Below are 24,073 nucleotides of genomic sequence, written 5' to 3'. Positions count from 1 at the left end.
CCACCTAGTTCCAACCCCCTGGTATGTGCAGGGTTGCCAACCACCAAACCAGGCTGCCCAGAGCCACATCCAACCTGGCCTTGAATGCCTCTAGGCATGCACAAACTTCCTTGGGCAACCTGTTCCAGTGCCTCACCACCCTCTGTGTGAAAAATTTTCTCCTAATATCTAGCCTAAACCTCCCCGTCTCAGTTTAAAACCATTCCTCTTGTCCTGTCACTATACACCCTTGTAAACAGCCATTCCCCTTCCTGTTTATGTGCTCCCTTGATTTTCCTCTTTTTGATTGATTTTTCCTTCTTTCCCTTAAAATTTTCCTCTTTAAGATAACATTAGGCCTTTGATTATGTGATTTTCTCTGAATACCAGCCCAATTGCTTTTCATTTTTTACAGCAAAAACTCTAGCTTTTTACTCCACTTTAGCAAACATTAATCTGAATTCCAATTTAATTAGTCATTTTAATTCTCTTTATGTTGTGCCTAACACAGTGAAATCACAATCTGTTGTTACAAACTCCGTTTAGTGTTTCAGTATTCCCATCCAGTAATATCAATTTGAGACACTTCATTCTAAACTCTATCCCTTAGATCTGAATCTCTAGATTGATGAAAGAAATAAGTTATCAGATATGCTTTTCTATTTCACACGTGATATTACTAGGAGTACAGTCTGGATGATTCATGTTCTTAAGGAAATTGATTTTCCTTTATTTGTCTTGACTTTAATTAAAATGTTGTTTTTAATTGTTGTTGGTTTTGTTTCCTTCAGAACATGTAAAGTAATTATTAGGAAGGGAAAAGGTAGCTGAAAATTTTTCAAAGAGAATGGGTTTATTTTTACCACATTGTTAGTGTGATCTGCTAATGTTTACAACAGTGATCTTGGGAAATCAAGAGATTGAAAAACTGCAGGAGATGAATTGATTAAGAAATGATCAAGAGAATTATAATACTAGCTTCCTAGATAATTGAAGTGCAAATAAAGGACAATACCTTCATTCGAAAGAAAGTGATGCTGGTAAGAAGGTCCACAGTTGATTTCAGATCTTGAAGTCTTTCAGAATTGCTGGCAGGAAAGTTATCCTGGTGAGTGAGGAAGAGAGGAATTGTGAAATGGAAGTTGAAGATAAGATAATTGAAAAACTAAGAAAAAAAATTATCTGGAAAAAGAAAAGTGATGCTTGGAAGGATTAGAAATGTTCACTGCTGCCTTAATTCTGCCTGTGAGGAAGCTAGGAATAAATATCTCCTTTCACATGAATAGGAGCACTTCTGATAGTACTACTGGGTCTGTAATATGAATTATTTAAATTACTGTGATGATTTCAAAACATTAATAATAAAAATTCAACAAGAAATCTGGGGAAGTGTTGCTAATGAAAATCATTCACGCATTTTCTGCAGCACACAATTTGCTGGTGACCATAGATTCACTAAGCTTACTGAAGGAATCATTCATGAAATTTATGCTGTGATCTTTAGGTTTGCAGGAAGATTGATGGTAAGTATTGTTACTTAAAAGGATTCATGATAATGAAACATCAGCCAAACATCTTTATGCCCCAGTATAACCTGAATAACATTCTTCAACATTAAAATAACTCAGTTAACTGCAAAGGGTTAGGTCTTACACACAGAGTATATGCAGCTTCTATGATCTCTCATGCCTTAGGGTTCTTATTCTCTCCATCTTTCCATTTTAAAAGCAAGTCAGATTGAACAAAGACAATCCTGAGCTTTGTACTGCCATTCCTAGAATTTGAAAGGAGAGCTAAAGCTGGTGGAGTCCTTATTAATTACCGTTTATTAAAAAACATCATGATCCAGTGAAATGGAGATAGAGAGAGAATGGTATGATAAGTGGCAGGTTTTCATGCATGGCTCTTTCCAGAGAAGGATGGGTTTGGGCATGACTCAGTGGAAAGAACTTCTATAAGGCATAAGTAAAATTAGGATTCCTATCATCTAGAAAAATGAAGAGTCAACTCTCAGCATTCCTAGGATCTAATCTCAGTGGCTGTAGCACCTCTCAAAATAAATCCATCAATAACTGCAATTTACAGTACATCAGTGAAAGGTAAATCCCAGTTGAATTAAATGGTGAATTAACTTACTGAAGTCATTGAATACTTTCCTGAATGTCTGCTCATCCCCTGACTTTCTTTAGTAGCTTTTGGGGGAAAAAAAAAATCAAATTGGAAAAATAGTTAAAATGCTTAAACACTGCAGGTTTTGATCTTAAGGATTTGGGGTCTTCTATTAGCACTCTTTTACAGCTTCTATACTACAGGAAGAATTAATCTCTAAAACCCTCTTTAAAGCAGATAAAGTGCACAAGGATGTTTGTAGGAAAACACATTTTGGGTCATCTAGGTAAAATATGATAAACTTACCCTATATTTAGATAAATCAATCCTCAGAGAATTATGCAATTGATCCAGAAGTTTAATGAACTTTTCCCTCTGTAAAATGAAAACGAGAATACTTTGCATAAGAACTAGCACATTTTTGTAAACTAGGGTAAAATTACAACTCAATTTTTTTCTTTTCAAATTTCTAAGAAATCATTTAATCTGTTTATATTCTTAATTCATTTGAAAGATAGATTATTTTCCATTCTTTCATATAAGAGTACTGTCCAAGATATCTGGGCTTTGAGGCAGGCAATGCATCTTTTACTACTGTGCTTTTGCTTTTATTTTGTATTGCCTTTTACCTTGTACGCATTCAACACTGTGCTGCCATGCAATGCATTACAGAGATGATGGATTTCCTGTACACTATTTACATTTCTGACTGTTAAATAACCCAGACAAACCACCTAACAACTGAAAAATGTCGTCTGCTGTCTGTGACAAAAATCCAAAGTTTTCAGCTATGTTATCAGGGCTTACTGAAACAGATGAGCTTCTTAAACTTTTTGTATTTGCCTTGCAATTACTCATACTCTTGAAGAAATGACTTCCTCTTCCCACGTAAGAAATGATGTTCATTTACAACAGAATTTGAAGTAAAAGTATGATTGAAAATAAACAATTCAGAAACAGTGGCTTTTGAAAGAATAAACCAAGTAATCTATGCCGTTACATTTTAAACATTAAGATGACCTTGTCATCGTCATAGATGAGTTGTAGTGAAAGCATTTTGCTATGAGATAACCAGCTAAACTGTGTCATTCCCAAGCAATATTAATGAGAGTTTTAATTGCTGTTCTTCATATTAGAACATACATCAATGCAGTGCATAAATTCTTACCAACATATACAAAAGCAGCAGAATGTTGGAAGTAGCGAAATCCAATAGCTCTCATAATGCTACCTGTGAAATAGGATATGAACTAATAATAAAACAGAGCCCTTTGTGCACTATCCCCAATATCCCTCAGTGGAACACTAACCTACACCTAAAGCCACCAATGTGGCATGGTTCCCTTAAGGGATCAATCAAAAGGATTTTTTTCTGTCGTGTTATAAATCTGCACTAAAGTATTCCGTCAGCCAAATCCTTCCCAGCTGTAGCCTAGGGTCTTGAAATGAGATGTTCTTGATGAATGATGTGCAGCTATCCACTAACAAACGCCTTTTGAACAAGACAGTAAAATAACTTTTTGCTTATAAGCCAATTTTTTAAAGAAAGATCTCAAAAATCTCTGTTAGTGATGCTTACTACTCTGTCTTTCTATCCATCTGCTGAACCATGAATTGCAATGGAAATTGTGTCAAAGGTAAACACTGGCATTAACATCAGAGAGAGGATTTAATCTCTCTCCAATCTGAGGATGAAAAAAAGTAATTCAGATCATTAGCAAAATGGAAGCAAAGAATGGAAAACGCAATGAAACAGTCTACATTTCAAAAGCTGGATAAAAGTTAAAAGTCCAATAGGGCTCAAGCATGGAGAGAGTTGTCTTGTTTCAAAAGGATGTAGATTCATTCCACAGTATGCCATCAATTAGTTTATACAAACTAGAATAAGTACAGAGCAATATTCCAGTAATTAAATCATAAATATTCTGATTTTCATAATACATATAAAGGAAACTTAATACTCATATTTCATAGCGAACCTTAAAATATAAAAGAGCTTCACTACCTCTGACACTACTTCATATCACTATAATTCGTACTCAGTTATTTTTAACTGCTTAGTATTTGATTTTATGTTCATAAACATTCATAAACAGTATTTAAGAAAATTTTCATATATAATGGTAATTTGTGAATGTCTTGGATATTAGCTATACAAGTAAAAGAAGAAGGTGAGCAGGAATTCATTTTTCAGTATCAAATTGTGTTCATACACAACCACTGACCATATCACGTTTAACAGCAGATATGTAAGCATCGTCCTTGAATTAATCCTCCCCCTTCCTGCTCTCACACCCATGGTGAAGGGAGGGAAGTAGATTAGAATATACTGTGATTTTTTTTTTTTAAAATCATTTATATTTCCAGTGTGAGATATAAGTCCACACAAAGAGAGTTAACAATGACAACAAAGTGCTACCACGTTAGAGTCTGAAATTCTGCCTAAAATTCTGATGCCTAAAGCCAGGGCTTGGTCAATTCAGCACTATTTCATAAAATATATGTCTGTAACAATGGATATGTATATCTATATCAATCTATATATATAAGTTATTATCTACAATTATTTATGCCTGGATCTTTTAGGTTAATGAATTTGCTAATGACACACCCAGCAAGCAACTGCAAACTGTACTTGGCTTATGCAGTTTTTATAGTCTGTAGGAGCCACTGCAATAAAAAAGTAAAACTGATAGATAAACATTTTAGTTCTATACATATACAGTAGATGATTTATACCCTACCTTCCACAGATTTAATAGTGATTGATTGTAAAGACTTGGTAAAATCTTTGAAAGCATACAGCAACTCATTCTTTTAAATGATCAACTTTTTTAAAATTAGAATTCAGAAATTGTTATTTTATCATATATTGGAAAGTAAGGGTTACTATTCTATTAAAAAAGAAGTCTACTTACCCCAAAGTTAGTAGCTGCAAACCTGTCTGAGGCAGATACATTTGTTGTTGCTGTAGTATGAGCATAGAAAGCATTTATATTGGCCAACAATGTACTCATAACTGCTGGAACACCAGGGCACATATATTTAGAAGACAGGCAGGAGAAGTGCCTATAATTCAGACAAACTGACAGTTATTAGAGGTGGCAAGGAGTCTGCACTTTCTGTCATTATAATTTCTTTTCAGTTGCTTTCATTACAGATTCAGAAATGAGCTTAAAAATATGCTCTGGGCTGCCAGTACCTCACATTGCTCTAAACTAAGCCCTCTCCAACACTTCCATTTACTTCACAAATGAGACATCTAAATTGCAAATTTTACTTCAGAAATCTGTGCTAGGTCACATAGCCATTAAAAAAAAGAAAATTCCAAAACTCTGCGGATGTCCAGGCTCATGAATCAACCTTCATTAATAAACCTGATAGCTGCTATCTTCCATTCAGTACCTAGATATCATAAATGGGCTCTATAAAATCACTGATCAACCTGTTCTCCACAATATTCTTTGTCAATGGGACCTCTAACAGAACTTGTTATATCTGAAGACATACAAAGGCATTCTAGGTATAATCAACTACTGGCAAGATAAAAGTGATGCTAAACGCATCCATCCATCACTGCAGCTAGATGATCACTGTGCTCAATATAGGACAAGTCTTGAACTCATTCTGGATGTAATAACCAATGAGTACTTAAGAGCATGTGTGATCCATGAGGTAATTTACTGTAAAGATGAAAGCAATTTATTCTGTAATTGAAATGCAACTGGCTGGAAAATTGTAATTTTCAAACATTTTTGCATCTCACGATAAATCCTCTTATAATTTAAATCAACTTTCAAGAAAAATGAATGAGTTATTAATTACGTATATACAAACATCTAAAGAAAATCCAAGTATTCATATTCATTTTTGTCCAAAATCTTGGAATGGTTAAGGAAATAAGATTACAGCAGAAAGGGATAGTGTGATGAATCAAGGCCTTAATCCCTACCAAAGCTAGACTAAGAAGGTGAATAATTGCTGGATTTTCTAGTTTATCTGACTGGGCAAAGAGTCTGGAAGGAAAGAGCTCCAGCTGGGAGGTAGAAGAGGCAGGCTTCATATGTAAGAGAATCTACGGCTTCAGTGTGTGTTTGAGAGGTTCTTTTGTATCTGAAATATTTTGAGGCCAAGACAGGAGACCAACTCCCTGGGCTTTCTCTAGCATTAGACTCACTGGAACATTTTCATGTTCAGCTTATAGATCACAGGCTCAGAATTATATCAATATGGTGATCTGTATTGATGTCTAAATTTCATATCGTCCTGGTCACATTCAAAGTGTTTTGCAAACATTTCTCAGCATTCCTTTAAGATATATCTTTAGCTGCTATTACCCAAATTTTATGAAATTCCAGGAAACTGCTCATCTCCACAACAAATCAATCACATGGTCAGATAATAGAAGTCAACTTTCCCAGCTGACTGGAATAATACCAACCATTTCATTAATTGCCAGTGCTTTTCAGAAGTGCTTTTAAATACTGCAGTATGAATCTTACAAAAATGTAACCCAGCTATCTAATTAAGAAAATCTTTCAGCAGATCACGTTTACTATAAACAATTGGAAAAACAATTTCCTTTGTATAAAATAGTGATACTAGGTGATATTCCCCAGTTGCAGGTAAAATTAAAGGTAAAAGAAATGTCACCAGATCTATTCATGACATGAATTTTGAGAAATATACATAGAGACACATGCTTCACCCCTAGCAAGTTTGCTGATGATACAAAACTGGGAGGAGTGGCTGATGCATAAGGCTGTGCTGCCATTCCGAGGGACCTGAATAGGTAGGAAAGGAATTTTATGGAGTTCAACAAGAGCAAGCGCAGAGTCCTGTACTGAAGGAAGAATAACTGCATGCATTAGTACAGTTTAGGGGCTGACCTTCTGGAAAGGAGCTCTGCTGAGAAGGACCTGGGTGTCCTGAGGACAAAAGGTTGGCCATGAGCCAGCAGTGTGCCTTTGTGGCCAATAGTATCCTGGGGAGCATAAAAAAATCATGGCCAGCAGGTCAAGGGAGGTGATCCCCCACCTCCACTCTGCCTTGGTGAGGCCACATCTGGAGTACTGCATTCAGTTCTGGGCTCCTCAGTTCAAGAAAGATAGGAAATTCCTAGAGAGTGCAGTAAATTGCAACAGAGATTATGAGGGGCTCGGAAGCATCTCCCTTATGAGGAAAGGCTGAGAGACCTGGGGCTGTTCAGCCTGGGGAAGGATGAGAAGGGATCTTACCGGTGCTCATAAATACGCAGTTGACTGGAATGAAGTGGATGGGGCCAGGCTCATTTCAGCAATGCTGATAAGGGAAATTGGCACAAACTGGAACATAAATAGTTCCACATGAACAAAAGGAAAAACTTCTTTACTGCAAAGGTGACAGAGCACTGGAACAGGCTATCTATGGAGATTGTGGAGTCTACTTCTCTGGAGACACTCAGAACTTGCCTGGATGTTTTCCTGTGGAACCCACTGTAGGGAACCTGCTTTGGCAGATTGGACTAGATGATCTCCAGAGGTCCTTTCCAATTGCTACAGTCCTTTGATGATCTTTTTCTTCTTTTTTTTTTAATTGACACCAAAATAATTAACATATGATTTTAAAACTGACTTACAATTTCAAAAAATTTTGTAATAGACCTAAAGATCCACAGTACATGAAAACCCTTAAGCTGGAGATATGAAAGCAGTAATTATTCACCCTTAGGAATCATACTTCTAGCATATGCTCTGCTCAAGGGAATCACCAGCAGTTGCTGTAGGAAAATCCATTAAGATAACTGTCCACAGGAGACAAGACAGACTGTGGAAAAATTGTTTGTGTCAACATTTTGAGTTTAGTGAGGTCACTTCTGCAGGTTCTTCTAATGAATACACACACTGAACTATCCAACACCTGGTTTGAGCTCCTATCTTGAAAATAGAATCAAATTATATTTATTTGTTGTAAGGAAAAATTAAACCCATAAATATAATTTTGTTTATAAACGTCATTATTTAGATCACTACTCCATTCCACCAGTAATTTGATTAGTGATGTTGATGACAACATCACTGTCAAGGTTACATGAATTTTTTATTTGTGTCATTAAATAAAATCTGTAAAGTTCACAGAGCCTATTACATTTATCACACTTAAGAATGGCCATAACTCTGAGAGTGATGGTAAACCAGGTAAGAAATCTGAAAGCTTGTTTCTGCTTGCTGAAATAAATAAAAAAATATATCAAGGAAATTCCTTGCTTGTCTTTGTCGATCTCTGAAAACAGCAACCAGTAGCATGAGTAATAACTCCAATGGGCACATATATCACAGCAAACATTACCAAGCATCACATATTTTAGAGTTTATATTGCATTGTTTAACCCACAGTCATATATTTTAATTCAGGTCTGCCAGCTGTATCTTGCAACTTTCTTACTACGCTGATTCCTGATGATCCCTCACTGCCTGGGAGTCTTCCAGTACTTCTGGTAGTGTGAACAGGCAAAGAAAGAAGGCTCATTAACACACACTGCCTGTAAGCAAAAGCTATCAATGAAAATTACTTCAACTGATGTTTTGTGTGCCTTTTGGAAAACAAGATGGCATAGTTAATGCCTATCAACTTTCCAGAATAAGAAAAATGTTGCTGATTCAGAAGCACTGAAGCTTCCTGTAGTGACTTGCCAGCAAGATAAAATCGAGCTTTCACTGCACTTGACTCTACTACAGAGTAGATCTAGGATGGTGATGCCATGTATACTTTCATTATCTAGTCAAAACCATTTCAGTATGTGCCCTGTTTCTTGTCTTCCGAAGAGAAATAAATTACACTGGAAGAGGAACGATAGAAAATAAATTCTTCGTTGCTGATGGGGACGTTACTTAATATGAGTAGGTAAAAAAACTTCCAGTATGACTCCTTCAAGACATCATAATCACAACATAAATTACACCCATCACTGGAGTCATCAAAACAGAGGCCATTTGGATCACTGATATGTTGCTTTTTTCATGTTTTCTATTGTACCTATTTTCATTTTCTTCTGAATTCATGTATATGCATAACATTAGTATAGCTAACTATACTTATTTGGCTGCTAGAAGAATAAATAAATTTTCTTCCTCTTCCAACCCAATCATTTTTCATCTCTTTATCCAACTGAAAAAAAATAAACTAATTTTAAAAATAAAAGGTGAATTATAGAACCTATAAAGTCGATTTTTTTTCAAAGAGCTTCAGTTGTAGCAACTCAAATAGCCTTTTTGTTTTACCTTATTTTTTGGTTTGGGTTAATGATTTTTTTTTTCTTTCACATGAATTCCACATTTGGATTTCCTTGTTTAGAAAGGGAATAGTTATATATCTTGATAGCTATATCTTGAAATGAGAATAAGCCTTTCTAATTGGGTATCCTTCAGGAAAGAACTGTCTGCATTTTTTCTGGTAAAAATGTGGATTGTCTGTCTCTAACATCAGGATTCAATCATACTTCAATTCATCCTAAGGTATTACTGGGGTACAGTGTCCAAAGGAGAACATCAACATAATTGTGATTTGTTTGAATTTGTGATATATTTTGGATTGATTTGCACAGTCCAGCAATCTACAAATATAAGATATAAAGACATACATGCCTAATGGAAAGGCAAACATGAAAAATCAAACAAAGCAAAGAATATGGAATTAGAAATTCCAATTTCTATTCACGAAACTTATTGCATATGTTCCTCCATATGTAGTGTGAATATACAGTACTACATGAGAAGAGTTAGGCTTAACACTTAACTGTGAAAAGTTGTTTGAGGTCTTTGGAGGAAGACCATTAAACAAATATATATTGCAAAGACACCTCTACTTTCCTATTAGATGTACAATACAGTAATTCACAATGAAGTGAAGGACACGTTCATTGCAATACCAGATTTTGTCCTTATATCTTGCAATAAAAAGAAAACTTTCTGTGTTTATGTACCTTCATACTACAGAAGAGGATCATATTTTTAGGTTGGACTGTAAAGTGATGGAAGAAACACAATAAATATTCCAATTAAAAGTTCCTTGTCAGCTTTCTGTAGTCATAATGTACTCATTTGGAGCCCTCTGCTTTCCTACAGTTGCAATAGGAGCAGAATGTAGTCCTTTTCATCAGCAAACTCTCCTCTGGACAAGTCAAGATTGTATGATATAGCTTTTGTATCCCCAGGCTTCCAACTAAGCTCAGAAGTGCTGTGTTCTAAAGTAATCATAGCTACTTCAATGTGAAGGATGTAGTGATATGTTCTAATACCATTAAAAGCAGCTTGCATTAGTTATTTACATTTGATATGGAAGGTTACTATATCCATTGCTGGCATTCTGTAAATAATTTTTGTATTCCTGAAGAGGGGTACACAGCTTGTTAGACTCTGTTCTAGCTAGCAAAGTAAACCAATCCCAGTTAAGGAAGGTGAATTCTCCCTGATCCTTGCTCAATATCATAAGGATTAAGTAATGCATTAGTGATAATACCAGTAATAGTTTATAAAATGTTTATTAAATATCGCAATGCTGGTGCAGCTAAGCAGCCCTTTGGTGAGTGAGAGGGGCACAATCAGAAATCAGAATTCAAATTCAAGAACAAGTGTGAAATGGAAAACAGAGTCACAAATTCTTGGAACTCATCAGTTCCCTCAAACACGTTCTTGACAGTAGAATAAAACAAAAAAAAAAGACAAATATGAAAATACTTACGTCATAGCTTGATAAATATATTCAATTCCGTAACGCATCGCAAATTCATCTACAATTTCTTGTGCAGCAGCATCGAAGTACACCTTCCAGGCATCATCACCTTTAACTTCAGGGATTTTTACCACACCGTTAGATTTAACTTCTGTCAAGTAGTGGAATAGATTCTAAATGCAAGAAATTTTTCAAATAGGAATATGAAGTTTTTAAATGACATTCTATAAGTATATTTTATATAATCAGCCATATGCTCATTCACTTAGATTTTTATTTTTTTCCTTTGAAGGCTGGCATCAATGAACCATCATTTGGCAAACAAAATACCCAAGACACTAAATGCTTTTGTTGAACTCTAGTAGTGCAGGCCCATGATTCAGCACTTTGATCTATCTTCTTGACATAAGGTCACCTCAGAGAACTGGCACAGAGAGACTGCAACATAAAATAGTGCAGAAACTCCTCTCCTAAATGCCCTTGCTAATCCTGATGTTATAATGCTCACTGGGGAGTCTTTCAACAGGAATTGGATTTGTAACTTTAAATTTCAAATTCACAATTTAAAAAAATATGCTGCAGGGAAACAATTAGAAATATGGAAGAAGCCACTGAAGCACTGAAACATGTGCAATAATGTTCAAGTTTAGCAAACTGTAAGCCAAACCTGTTATTTTATTTAGAGGCAAAGTCATGGAATGCTTTTCATTTTACTGAACTCTGCAAGTATCCATAAACTGCAGAATTGATTTCCTGTCTGCTTTCACTGGAAAACAAACAAACTCCAAACAACAAACCAAGTCTTAAAACTTTGAAATAATTTAAAATGTTCAAATTAGTTCATAAGAGTTTTGGGGATTATTCTACAAGAACAAGAATATCTGTGGGCACAAATGCTGTAAAAATTCAGTTTTACACATGGTGAACAACAGCATTTTGCAGATGCATACTAGTGATGAACTTTTAGCTATAAGTTCTCAGAAAATTTAGAATAAAACTTCAGTGTGGACCACTGCTTAAGGGAAGAGGAATCAAATACAAAGAGAATCTCTAAAAGATACAAATCAGTTAAGATTTGCTTTTCATTATTGATAAAAGCAATTTATGCCAGTGAAAAAATATTCAAACTTCTGTGCTTCCTTGTTTTTTTTTTTTCCTTCATTCCCCCCGTCTCCAAAATACGGATAACTGTAGCGGGAATTATGTCCTTTTCAATTAATAGTAATATCTCAGTAGTATGCAGAAATGGTTGTATCATCTTGATGTTAGCAATCATGTTTGTTATAAAAAAAATTCCATGACTTCATCTCCTCTTCTGACTGCTTTTAGCCAGAATGATCTGACAGTGCTACATTGCACCGTCTTTGACTCCAAACCTTGATATGCCATCAGTGATACAAAAAAGAGAAACCAAAAATGAACTTGTCCTGAAGGAGCAGTTATTTGCATCAGCATTCTAATATTTTCTCACCTCTTTTTTTTTCCTTATCTCTGCAACAACTGAATACTAACTTCTATTTAGCTTGCTTCGTTTAACTTCTGCAACATACCTCATGTAAACAGGTGTACTGCACATGGTATGGGGCGACTTTCTCCTCTCCTTCTATTTCAACATTGATTTTCAATCTAAGAGCACCAGAGACAGCTGATTTGTCTGTCCGTTTTTCTGAAAGCAGAAAAATGATGTTAGTAACCACCAAGTATACATACAGTCACACAAAATACACTCATTTTAAAGCTAAAAAGTCCTGCTGTTGAGAACAGAGAATACCTTTTAAGTACGTCCCATAGATTTCAAGCCACAAAGCAGGACATCAAGTTATTAAGAATCTTTTCTTTTATTTGCCAAATTCAAAGCAGGCTGCATACCACTTTAAGCAACACATTTGTCTTTTCAATACAAACAATTTTCCATTGCCTATTTCGTATATAAACTAATAATAATAACAACTGTAGTTATTAATATCTGCCACCAATTTTGAAGACGAAATCTGAAATGGTCAAAAACAAAATCACGCCTCTTCCCTCTGAGTGATGTGATACCAATATACTGCTTGTGTGTCAATAGGTGCATGTATCAGATTAAAAGTTGTCAGTCTTTTTCAGTGTTAAATTCCATTTACTGATATTTCTTTTTAGATACTGACTGACTTTTTCTAAGTTTTATTATTTATATAAATCTTTACAACAGCTTAATCCAACAAAATGTTTGAAGTGTTAACATTTGGAAAACGTGATGACATTTCTAATAAAAACAAACCTCATTATAAAAAAGGAAATAAAGCAAGACTTTTCTGTAATTGTAAAGAAGACAAAAACATTTCCAGTTACATCCCTATTTTTTTTTTTTTTTTTTGCTGGGCAATGAAATGCTATCCAGGAAAACAAGGACCACTAATTACAAAAGATGCTTTACAATTTCAGAAATTTATATTATGTAATTCACCTAACGTGTTTCTTACAGAAAGAAATGTTAAGGAAAATATTTCTAGCATGCTTTTGCTACTATACATAGGAGATTAACTTTTAAAGGTCTATTATAGAACACTTGGGGCTCACAAAGATTTTCAGAATTGAGCAAGAACTTTGTGCTTAGATTTAGATTAAGGGAATGTACTCTGAGACACTTTCATTAATTTATTTCTGGCTTAAAGAATGATACTACTTAAGACCTGACCAGACAAGAAAGTACCATTGGTAAGGATATCAGGGAATGTTCTCTTCTGCAACAGATTGCATTAATTTAAGATTTTGCATGTAAATATATTTCAGATATACAAAACAAAAAACTGAATGAAATAAGTTTTGTGAAGAATGACAGATCTAAAGCTGTTGAAAATAAAAGGTGATTAGGCATAAAAAATGTAATAAAGTGCACAAGGAAAATAATGTGCAGAAGGAAAATACTTGCTAGGATTTTCTATGCGTCTTGATAGAACTGTTTACCGTATGTTTGCCAATGCTGCTGTGAATAGACTGGAGTGATGGCTTTTCTTACACAGTTTTGCTTTTTTATTAAAACCAAATATTTGTCTTTGGTGTTGCTGTGACTAGCTCAATTTCTGTAACTCACCAAAACTCAGAAAAGATCCACAATTTTCAAACTGACCTGTAACATCTGGGATTTAAAAACATGCATATCAGTACTAAAGCTGTGTATTTTGAATTCCCTAAGGCACAGATGCTGATATTGTACTAAATTTGTTTAAAAAAATAATAATAAAAAAGAATCATACCTAAATTATACCACACATCCATTTCTCCACTCAGTGTTCTTACTTCAATGATTGTTTGCCCAAGGAAGTCATCGGACTCCTTTTTGAAATGTTGTTTTACTCTAGATTTGATGTCATCATCTTCATCCCATACTCTCACTTTTATTCTATCTGTAGAATTATGGCATTCACTGTAAAAATAATAACAAAATAAAAGTCAGTTATTACTTTTGTACTGTTATTCATTGAGCTTGACTTCTGTATAAACACTTTAAGTGATAGAATACCTATAAGTGCAATATTCAGCGAAACAGATGGCCATAGCACACTGCTAGGGAAAAAGGTAGAATTACTACATGTAGAAAGTAAAGAGATTAACTTGAATGAATCACATATACATAAGGATTGCATTTATGAATGTCATGAACTTCTTGTTGAAATTATTAGCATGTTTACAATACATACTTCTCAATACTTTTAAAAACTCCTTCTGAATGTTAAAGTCAGATAGGGTTTATTTATTTACAAATGTTATGTGGTCCTTCTAGTAGGACAGAAAAGTAGTAGCCTATAATGTAATAATAAAATGTGAGAAAATCCTAGTATTTTTAATACGCAGCACAATAGTTTTGAATTTGCAATGAAAAAGCCCAAAAAGCATGCATGAATTTGGCTAAAGACAAAGGAAAAAAAAAACAGCAAAACCCATCAAAAACTAAACCAACCAAGCAAAAAAAAAAAAACAACAACCCAACAACCAACCCCAAACCACCACCACCGCTGCTTTATTTAAAAGATATGTTACTGTCATCCTAGGTCTCCATTTCCATCATCAGGAGATAGTGACAGACTGTTGTATAGTAAAGAATTGCAAATTCAAGTGGCTTATTAAACTCTCATGAGTTAAGCTGATGTTAGAAATTTCTGGACTTCTGGATGAGCGAGGTGGTTCACTTGTCATCAAGAGTTCCCAACTGGACAAACTTTTTCAGACCTACCTTCATGATCTTAGTTTGAGCTCTTGTTTGAATTCTAACACTGCTTAATGATCTATTTCAGCAATTTCAGCATTAAAACAGTAATACTATAACTTATCTCCCAACTGGCACCCCTCAGGGTTTGTTCTAAGAATTAATTAGCAGTAGTAATAGGCTTTAGAAGTACAAAGTGCTTTAAATGTCATTATTACTGTCAGGGCTGATCAGTCACTAAAAATGGTATTCACATCTCACTGTGACATCATTCAGAATCACAGAAATACTTGTGCCTGTCCATATTCCAAATTTTAACACTGAAGATATCTCTGGTAATTAAAAAATACATTATTCTGTAATTAGCAAGACTAATGAAGCCTGGTTTCCTTTTGTCTTATGACTGCCTTTCCTGACATCTAACAAACTGCAATCATAAACTGAATCTTCTCCCATAATTGGGGTTTTCATAAATTATCCCTTCATATGGACTCCCTAGGGTCTATTATAGGGTGAGTTCATACCAAGGACACTCTTAGGACCTCATCTCTTGGGCTGTCTTTTGCTTTTCTGAGAATGTGACAGAACGACTATTAGGCAATCTAAAATTTTTCTGACTGCAAAATTCAGAAGTTATTAACAAGGACAGAATAAGATAGGAAAATACAGATGAAGATGGATCAATTAAACATTTTTACGTTAAGAAATCAGACTAATCCCAGAATCAAACCATCTGATGTTCCTCACATGTAGCCTTGATACTGATTGACACAGTCCAGAACCACATTTAATTATGCATCCAGTTTAAACTTTAAACAGGAATTTTCTGTGATATAGGGAGATCTAACACTGGTGAGGCATTTATGTGACTCTAATCACCACATCTATACTAATGAGTAGGTTTTGCTCCCATTTTGTTTCTTGGGGAGGTAACACATATAGAAAGTCATTAAATGGCATTACAAATAATATATTTTATTCTCCTGCTACAGCATATATTTCCCTCTGATGTACACTTAGCTGATTAAGGAATTTCAGACGGTCAGGAATCATGTACTTTTCCCCAATATCCTTTCATCCTTATCACATTTTTTTCCATCATTGAAGCATGATGATACCTATTGCTACCTATGTGTTTGCTCACAAGTTCATCTTCTCTAAACCTTTATTAATCAATCAGCTTTGCTTCTATGTTTTTTTTTGCAAAGTTCATATGCAAGGTCTGCAAACTTGTACAGACTTGTGATGCAAAAAGAGGCTGGGTGGATAAACACCTATTTCTACTGGCCTACCCCACAACAGTTAGATTCCAGAAAGGTTTACCATTAAGCTTACAGAGCTTTCTCTGTATAATTTGCTTACCTGTGAAGAAACACCCTCTCAGGTATAGCACTACATAATGAGATGAACATTCTTTAGACTTTCTGTTCAGAGAGTTTTTTTTTCCCCCATTCTAAAGTGATACTGCTATAATTTTCCAATATTCTATCACAGTGAAATTCTGCAAGCAATCAGTACAGAAATTTTGGCTGTATCTATTAAACTGTGTAAATACTGCTCTTTAGGGGAATTCTAAACAACATCGAACTGGAGGCCTGAAATTGCCAAAATGTCTCAGTTCATCAGTAATTCTAGAATGAAATATCTGAAATACGATGCAGTTGAACAGCTTCTCTGACTAAAATGGAGACCAACTATCATTGCATCTAACCTACCTGAATGCCATTCAGGGCAAGATACTTTTTCTCATTACGATTGGCCAAACAGCAATAAGAAAACTCAGGAACAATCTAGTTCGTACAAAGATAAATTTTTCTCCCTTAAGAGTTGTTGGAAATCTTCCCAGACACAATCAATTGGATTTTGTATCTTCAATGGCATTTGCAGTATACCATGAGGAAATCTCAACAATATCAGACATTAGACAAATTGTAACTGTTTAGTGATGACCAAGATCTTGTCCAGATGGTAATTGTTGTCTTCACAAAAACCTTTTCACTGAATCTAAGTGAAATAGCGTACGTATTCGTGCATTGAATAGGGTAACAGATATCCAACAAAACTGTTTACTGGAGACAAATGGTAGTCTAGTGAAAACCAAAATAGAATCAGTAATATAAAATAATCATCCAGTTATACGAAAAGCTTTTGGAATATACGATCGTAGCTGAGGTGTTAACTTAACGAGAGATCAGAGGAACACGATCCCTGCAGAGTCTGCAAGGCTGTCTGGGGAGGTAGTTTTGCTAGCTAACACTGTCAGAGGAAGATTTTGACAATCTGAATCAACTGTTGAAAATAGTCAAGAAAGTCATAAGAGTGGAGAAGACTCCATTAGAGTGTTGGGTGCAGGTAAAATATCGACAGACCCAGAGGTCTGTAAAAAGTTGAAAACTATACAGCCAAAATATTTTTCTCCCCTGTAACTGAGAAAAAAATGCAACCTTTTTTTGTTTGTTTTGTTCAACACCACCAGAAGAAGGTAGAAAGCAGACAGCTGTAGGATTCTTCATTTGTTCTAGGGTTGAAAAAAATCACCAATCACTGATCCTTTGTTACTCATTAAGATAATAAAAAGCCCTTGCTGCCTATAATACATTATTTATAGAGGCGTCTATAGGTCTATTTACTTTCTTAGCTTGTGTACAAAAAATACACATTCCAAAGAAAGATTCTTCCTCTGATAGTCTTTAGTTGGTTGTTTACTGAATTGCATGCAGGTGTACACATGCTCCCCTTTAATCATAATCTATGAGTCCTCACACTTAAATCTATCCCATATTTCTGCATCATGGTTGTTTAGCGGAGCTCTATTGAATATGCTGTTAGAAACATTCACTCTCTGCTAACCATACAATTATGTTAGGATTATGTGTAATTCTACAAGCTTGAATACTGCCCTCACTCTGCTATGATAGAGCAAATGAGCGCTGGGGAGCCAACATTTGTTCCAACTCCTTGTTTTAGCACACACTGGGAAATTTAAATGAATGTCTCGGTATTATGATTAAATACGCAGCGGTAAGATTTTGTGATATGTTTAATCTCTGAATTCAGCATTTAGGAATTGTAAGGATGATTAGTGTTCAATTATATTCAGGACTGACAAAGGCCACAAATAAAGCCAATTTTAAGTGAAAATTCCTGAGTCAATGACATGGTTATACTGACTACTTCAAATTTAAATCTTATGATTAAATATTTATAGTGTGCTTAATACACTTCAGGTATTCCCTTAATTGAAATTAAATAAGTCAGAGTGATAACCCTTGCAGAAAATGCACATGTCAAAAATGATTGAAAATGCATATAAGTTCAAATCAGTTAAAATGTATATAGTTCAAATTCAGGAGATTTAAGCTGTAGTATCTTTGTTGTTATTATTTTAACATTATTACTAGGGCAGCAGATTATAATTTCTGGGTGGAAAAAAAAAATAACAATTTCAAGTTTCCATTGATTTTCTGGTAGCTCTGCTTACATATTCGAGAAAATAAATTCAGAATTTCATATCAAGTAGCTCATCCAGCTCTAGATATTACACAATTAATATATTTAAATACAAGAAAGTAATTATTCTTCTACCTTATATTACAGTCATTCAATAAGATATGATATTTGAACAGCTTTTGGAGTCATGAAACCCCCACAAAGAAAACACTGTCGATATATAAGCAGCCTGTAAAAAGCTTCTGAGTGTGAATGTGCTCTGAATTAATTTTTGATTTCTAATATTGGCCTTTGAATCTGTGCAAGGAATGGGCATACATTGTTTAACACAGATGGACTTTTCTCTGAGAAGTAAAAGTGGCATCTTGGGTCATATGTCTTTCAAACTCACAAGTGGAATGATGATCTCCCCAACCTAAGGCAAAAGATTTTAGTCAAAGAGCAGAGGAGATAAAGTAGTTGTTATGCTACATGACAACACTGCACCTTCTTGAAGAAAACAAAGTTTTTTTTTCCAGATGCTTTTAATGTTCAAGAACCTGAACATTTTTTGTTCAGATTTTTTCCTCCATGTTTTATATGGACAGAAATAATGAGAACTGATCTTCGGAAAGGAAAGGGAGAAGAAATTAAACAACATTACAGCCTGAAGACAATTACTTTTCATTGTGGTGAGTGGCTACTGTGAAATTGTATATTGCATATATTGAGAAACTAGTGGTTCTGAATCCTCACTGGTCAATGTGCAGGATCCTTAGCAGTCCTGTAAGCTGCTTAATAAAGTCACAGATTCTTATAAAGATGATACGTTGCTTTTATAATCACTGGTGCAGGGTTTCATTGGGTAAGTGGTACCAAATTAACATCCAGTTTTGAAAAGTACAATAGGTTTCTGTAACATAGACTATTATAATGTATCACCTGTTTGAGTATACTCTCAGTAAGAACACAAATAAGATTGTATTTTATTTAACAAAGACTGGAATTTCATATCATTTCAAAAATTATTATGATTTTATCTTTCCATAATTTACTACTGTGTTTATTCCATAAATTATCTACTAATTTTATATGATATTATTATAGGTGCTTTCACAGCTGACAAGAACTTTACTGAAAATTCATACATCTGTCAAAACGAACAGTTCCCTTTCACATAAAATTTTCTAAACAAAGCTAGAGCTTATTTTAGCCTTTCAGAATCCCTTGCTGACTTTGAGTAATTAACAGTAATTAAGTGCACATCAAATACAGTGGCACATAGTAATCGAACTGAGAAAAAAAATAAATGCTGAAATACTTCTGATCCATGCAGAGGAAGAACACTAAGCAAACTGATACTGTTATCAGATCAGTACAGTTCTCAGTCAGGAACTTGTTGTGCCCTAAAACAACGTTTCAAGGAAAGGGACAATACAGTACATGTGAATTGGAATTTCCTCTACTGTAACATCCCTTTCTGAAAGAGATTCTGGGAATGCTGCCAAAATTACAACTGGCACAAAATCATACTGAAACCTTAGTCAACCTATTACAGATTGGAACATCTACTCTGTGATCAGGGTTGAACTTCAGTAATGTGCTGACAACAAACGACACCATTATCAGTTCCAGGGCTGTAGCCAAGGAAAGGAGACAGACGGATCACATCAGACTCTTCAGAACTGACCTCTAGACAACACCCAGCCTTGGAAAGGATAACCATTATGCACAACTCAGCCCAGTCTCTGAAGTGTACTAAGTAGTGTCAATGCCCCAGTTTCACCTAGGGTAATCATGATGTCCAATAAAGCCATGTTTTAACTCTCATAGCCAGTGCCCGAGGCCCAGGAATGCATTTACATCTTTTAGCACCTAAGGTGAAAGTCTGAATAACTTGTTATCGAAGTTCCTTATAAAATAAGGAACCAAATAGACACCATCAATAGATTCCCCAATAGATACGAGTTGTACGAATACTATAGATACATCTGTAAAAACTCCTATGCTCTCCCCATTTAAAGCTAGTTTATTAATACATGGTACCACGCACATGCATGGTACAGACAACAAATGCTTTCAAATTAAGTTTTCCACTTGGCAGCATTATATTACCTAAATGTAACATAGAAAAGTAAGAAACAGTGTGATGTTCTATACTTACAAATAGAATTTCTCATCCCATACTGGATTCAAGTTTCCAAAAATAGTCTTTGTTCTCCGTTTGGTTTTGCCAACTTGCACAGTAACGTATGGGTCACTTGAGCCAGTTTTGTCCTTAGCTTGTAAGCCCTGAGCACAAAGCACTGCAACAAAAGGAGAGATGTACTTTAGCCCTCATAGCCTTTATTGCAAATAAATAAATGAGACAGTGACAGCAGCAACAGGAAACAAAGCCCTCAGAATGAGGGCTGCTGAAACAAAAATTTCTAGGTCATTTTTCCCAGCTTCTGTTCCTCCGGAGATAAATAAGATTTTTCTAACTTTGTTGGACTGAATAAAATCTACAAAAATGGTTTGATAGAAGAATAATTGAATGAGTCAGTAGAAAGCACAAAAACAAGTATTTTTCTTTCCATGCATAATTCAGATACTCAAACTTTGATTTAATCAGCATGACAACATAATACTGTTGTATAATTTGACTTCAATATTATGATACCTCGAATCATAAAATTTCTTTTCCAAAATTCAAATTAAATTCTTTTTTTCTGCAAATATGCAAAAGGTATATAGAAATTTTAAACCACCAAACTTCCAAAAATCTGCACAGTGGATTATGAAACTAGTCATCAGGAATGTGATTGCCATTTCTCTTTCTCACTTGAAAGACAAATTATGATGGTTTTCAGAATATTTCCATTCTACCATAAACAGGGTGACAGTTGTATTCATTTTTCTTTAACTGTTTATGTATTTTTCAGCATTTATGCTAATTAATGTTGTATATACACATTTTGTGGCAAGCATAAATCCATATCATTTCCTGGAAAACTCGGGAGAAAGCAAAATTCTCAAAAAGCAACTCATCAAATCCAGAAAGCTGCAGCTAGAACACTTGTGGTTGCCTCCTAACATCTGCAGAGCTAGGTTTCATTATTTTGCACATACTGTTTAAAATGTCTCAGCAGAAGCATTTAGTAAATATTTTCTGATGTCAACCATTTTGGATAATGAAGCTCCCTCAGTGTGCTCAGAAAAACGGATACATAAAAATGACTGAGTATTCTTACTCAGCACATCATCTCCCTGTGGGAGATCAGCCATACCTGCTTAGCTCAGTATTAAGAAACAACAAAACAAACACACTGTGAGTGGTGAATCACTGAACTGGTTGCCCAGAATCTGCATTCTTTCAAATCTAGTTTGGACAAAGCCCTGAGCTGTGTAACTTCCAAGTTAGTTCTACTTTTAATGGAGGGTTTGAATATACTGGAGATTACCCTTCAAAAATTACTTCATATGTTACTCTGTGATCCCATAATTAGGCCCTGAATCTGCAAAACTAAAATAGCAATGGGTTTTTCTTTTAAAAAGAGATGAACCAAACATTCAACAATGCGGGTTTTGAACCAACAGTAGTAAACTGTTATTTACTCAACAGATCGACAGACAAAGTATTTGCATATTTTCTGAGTAACTTGCTAAGATTGCCCTTCATATGCCTGAGCATTCTAATTGCTTGGTTTATAAAAAGCAATAGAGGACAACCCTGTAATTTTTAACGCTGTGAATGTTTGATCATACAAACAATGTTTCAAAAATATCTTATAAAATCTGTTGGGAAGATTACCCTACAGACAGGTTGGAAACACCACCTACAGTCAGAATTGATTTAAACATACATTTTAGCAAGGTTGCTATGAAGCATTGAGAAGTTGCTTGACCCTTAGTCAAGAAATAAAAATGGATGATAAGTCCCACGATCAGCAGGGTCAGGAATTGTGCACTGCAGCATTTATAGCATGTCAGTCATCGCAACCTTTAACATTTGCAACTTATCAACACTTGGTAAAAATTTTCTCAAGCACAAGAGTTATTGGTGGGAGGCAGAAGAAACTGAATAAAAGCTTTTTCTTACCTTATAATCTAGACCAGTGTACTAACTAGAGCGGAGGAATATAAAATAGTTTTGCTAATAGCTGTAACTTAAAGCTCTTCCAGGTTTGGATGATACAAGTTCAGACATTCATAGATGTACCAAGTATGGCATTTATCATGCAGATCTCATTCTAATTATAATAAATGTTATTCCTGAACAAAGAAAAACGGGAAGGAGACAATTCTGACAGCAAACGATTCAGAAGAATATTTACCTGTGATAGTTATTTTTGCTGACCATTTGGATGTCCCATCCAAAACACTTTGCTTTGCTGCTTTTGTATACTGTACAAAATCTTCTTTGGAAATATCAAACATTTCCTGGATCACTTCAAACACCTCTGGTCTATTTTTCTCTCTGATCTTCATTCTTTCCTTCATAGCACTAATAATGTTCTGCGTCTTATCCTCTGCACCATGTTTGGAACTTTTCTCAGCAGCTCCTAAAAGGAGAAAAAAGGTCAACACATTTCTTAAAATACTGCTCTCTCAGTTCTTTCTCCCATTTAGAGTCTTTAGCCAACTTTTCTTTTGGTACTGCAGCATCCAAAGCAGGTATATGTTTCATATGGGGAATACCAAGCTACTTATAACTATTCTTTGAAATATCTAAAAATTAGCAATTGCCTAAGTTTAACATGAGAAGTTAATATACACCCTCATTCAGTTACACCTTACATGCAGAAATATTTGTAGAACCAGTATTATTCAGCACTGATCAGTACAGTCAAAACATCAGAATATCTAATGGCTCTTATATGGTTAGGCATGCTGATTCTTACAGAAGCATGTACAGAAGTGTTCAGTATCTGGGTCTATTTGCTCTGATCTTGCCTTTGTTATTAGCTGAAATGCCATAATGTGTTTAAAATTTCTTCTTCAAATTGCGTGTACTTTTTTCTCTAAGTCAGCACAGTGCAATATTTTCATCACTTTCTCCTTTTAGAACAGGATGATACAGGAAACATACTTGTTCTATTATGACAAAAATATTAATAGCAAAAATAATATTTTAAACTGCTAATGTTTCTATTTCATTTTTCAGAGAATTTAAGTTTGACAGTAAGAAGATTACTCTGGACTCCTACTATGCTCTCCAGCAGTGGAAATCTAATGAACAAATGAAAAAAAAAAAAAAAAAAACCCACAAAAAACCAGCCATAGCTGCTTATTTGACCACTTCCAAATACATCTCATTTGCTGACGCTCATAGAAAGTTTTTCATTCCTTCCTTGTACAGCGTTCATATATATGCTTTTATGTAGATACTGTAATTATCACATAAATCCTTTTAACCAAGGCATTCAGAATCCATTGAACTTAAACATTTAGATTAGCTTGAGACTACCCTAACTGCCAAAAATGTCAGTAGTCGTGACTTGACATCCTCACTTCAGAGCAGAGTGCAATACATTGTTTCCCTTTTTTTAAACACCATGAGTGAGCAAAGGAATGTTTCATCAAGCTCTATGCTAATGGAGGAAATTCTGGCAGCTATTGAAGCCATCCTTCCATGTCCAGCCTCTAACAGAGTAAATGTGACCTTCACGTTTCTGCTGA

The 24,073-nt window shown here is 34.9% G+C and overlaps 1 protein-coding gene across 2 annotated transcripts in view; it reads right to left on the bottom strand.

The window, feature by feature from the left end:
• The window catches only part of UNC13C (unc-13 homolog C), a 122,419-nt gene that overhangs the window by 56,937 nt on the left and 41,409 nt on the right, over positions 1-24,073 (bottom strand). For both annotated transcript variants that reach the window (XM_052671584.1, XM_052671585.1), the window contains exons 7-14: positions 22,729-22,956; positions 20,577-20,718; positions 14,034-14,203; positions 12,348-12,463; positions 10,807-10,970; positions 5,007-5,157; positions 2,395-2,463; positions 995-1,084 (exon numbers count right to left, since the gene is read on the bottom strand). In XM_052671584.1, coding sequence (XP_052527544.1) covers positions 995-1,084; positions 2,395-2,463; positions 5,007-5,157; positions 10,807-10,970; positions 12,348-12,463; positions 14,034-14,203; positions 20,577-20,718; positions 22,729-22,956 — 1,130 coding nt within the window. The remainder of the gene's footprint in view (positions 1-994; positions 1,085-2,394; positions 2,464-5,006; positions 5,158-10,806; positions 10,971-12,347; positions 12,464-14,033; positions 14,204-20,576; positions 20,719-22,728; positions 22,957-24,073) is intronic.

The sequence above is a fragment of the Tympanuchus pallidicinctus genome, unplaced genomic scaffold (assembly GCF_026119805.1).
Source record: "Tympanuchus pallidicinctus isolate F22 unplaced genomic scaffold, pur_lepc_1.0 scaffold12, whole genome shotgun sequence".
Taxonomy (NCBI): Eukaryota; Metazoa; Chordata; class Aves; order Galliformes; family Phasianidae; genus Tympanuchus; species Tympanuchus pallidicinctus.
The sequence above is the reverse complement of the archived record's forward strand: the minus strand, read 5'-3'. Positions and strand labels throughout refer to the sequence as shown.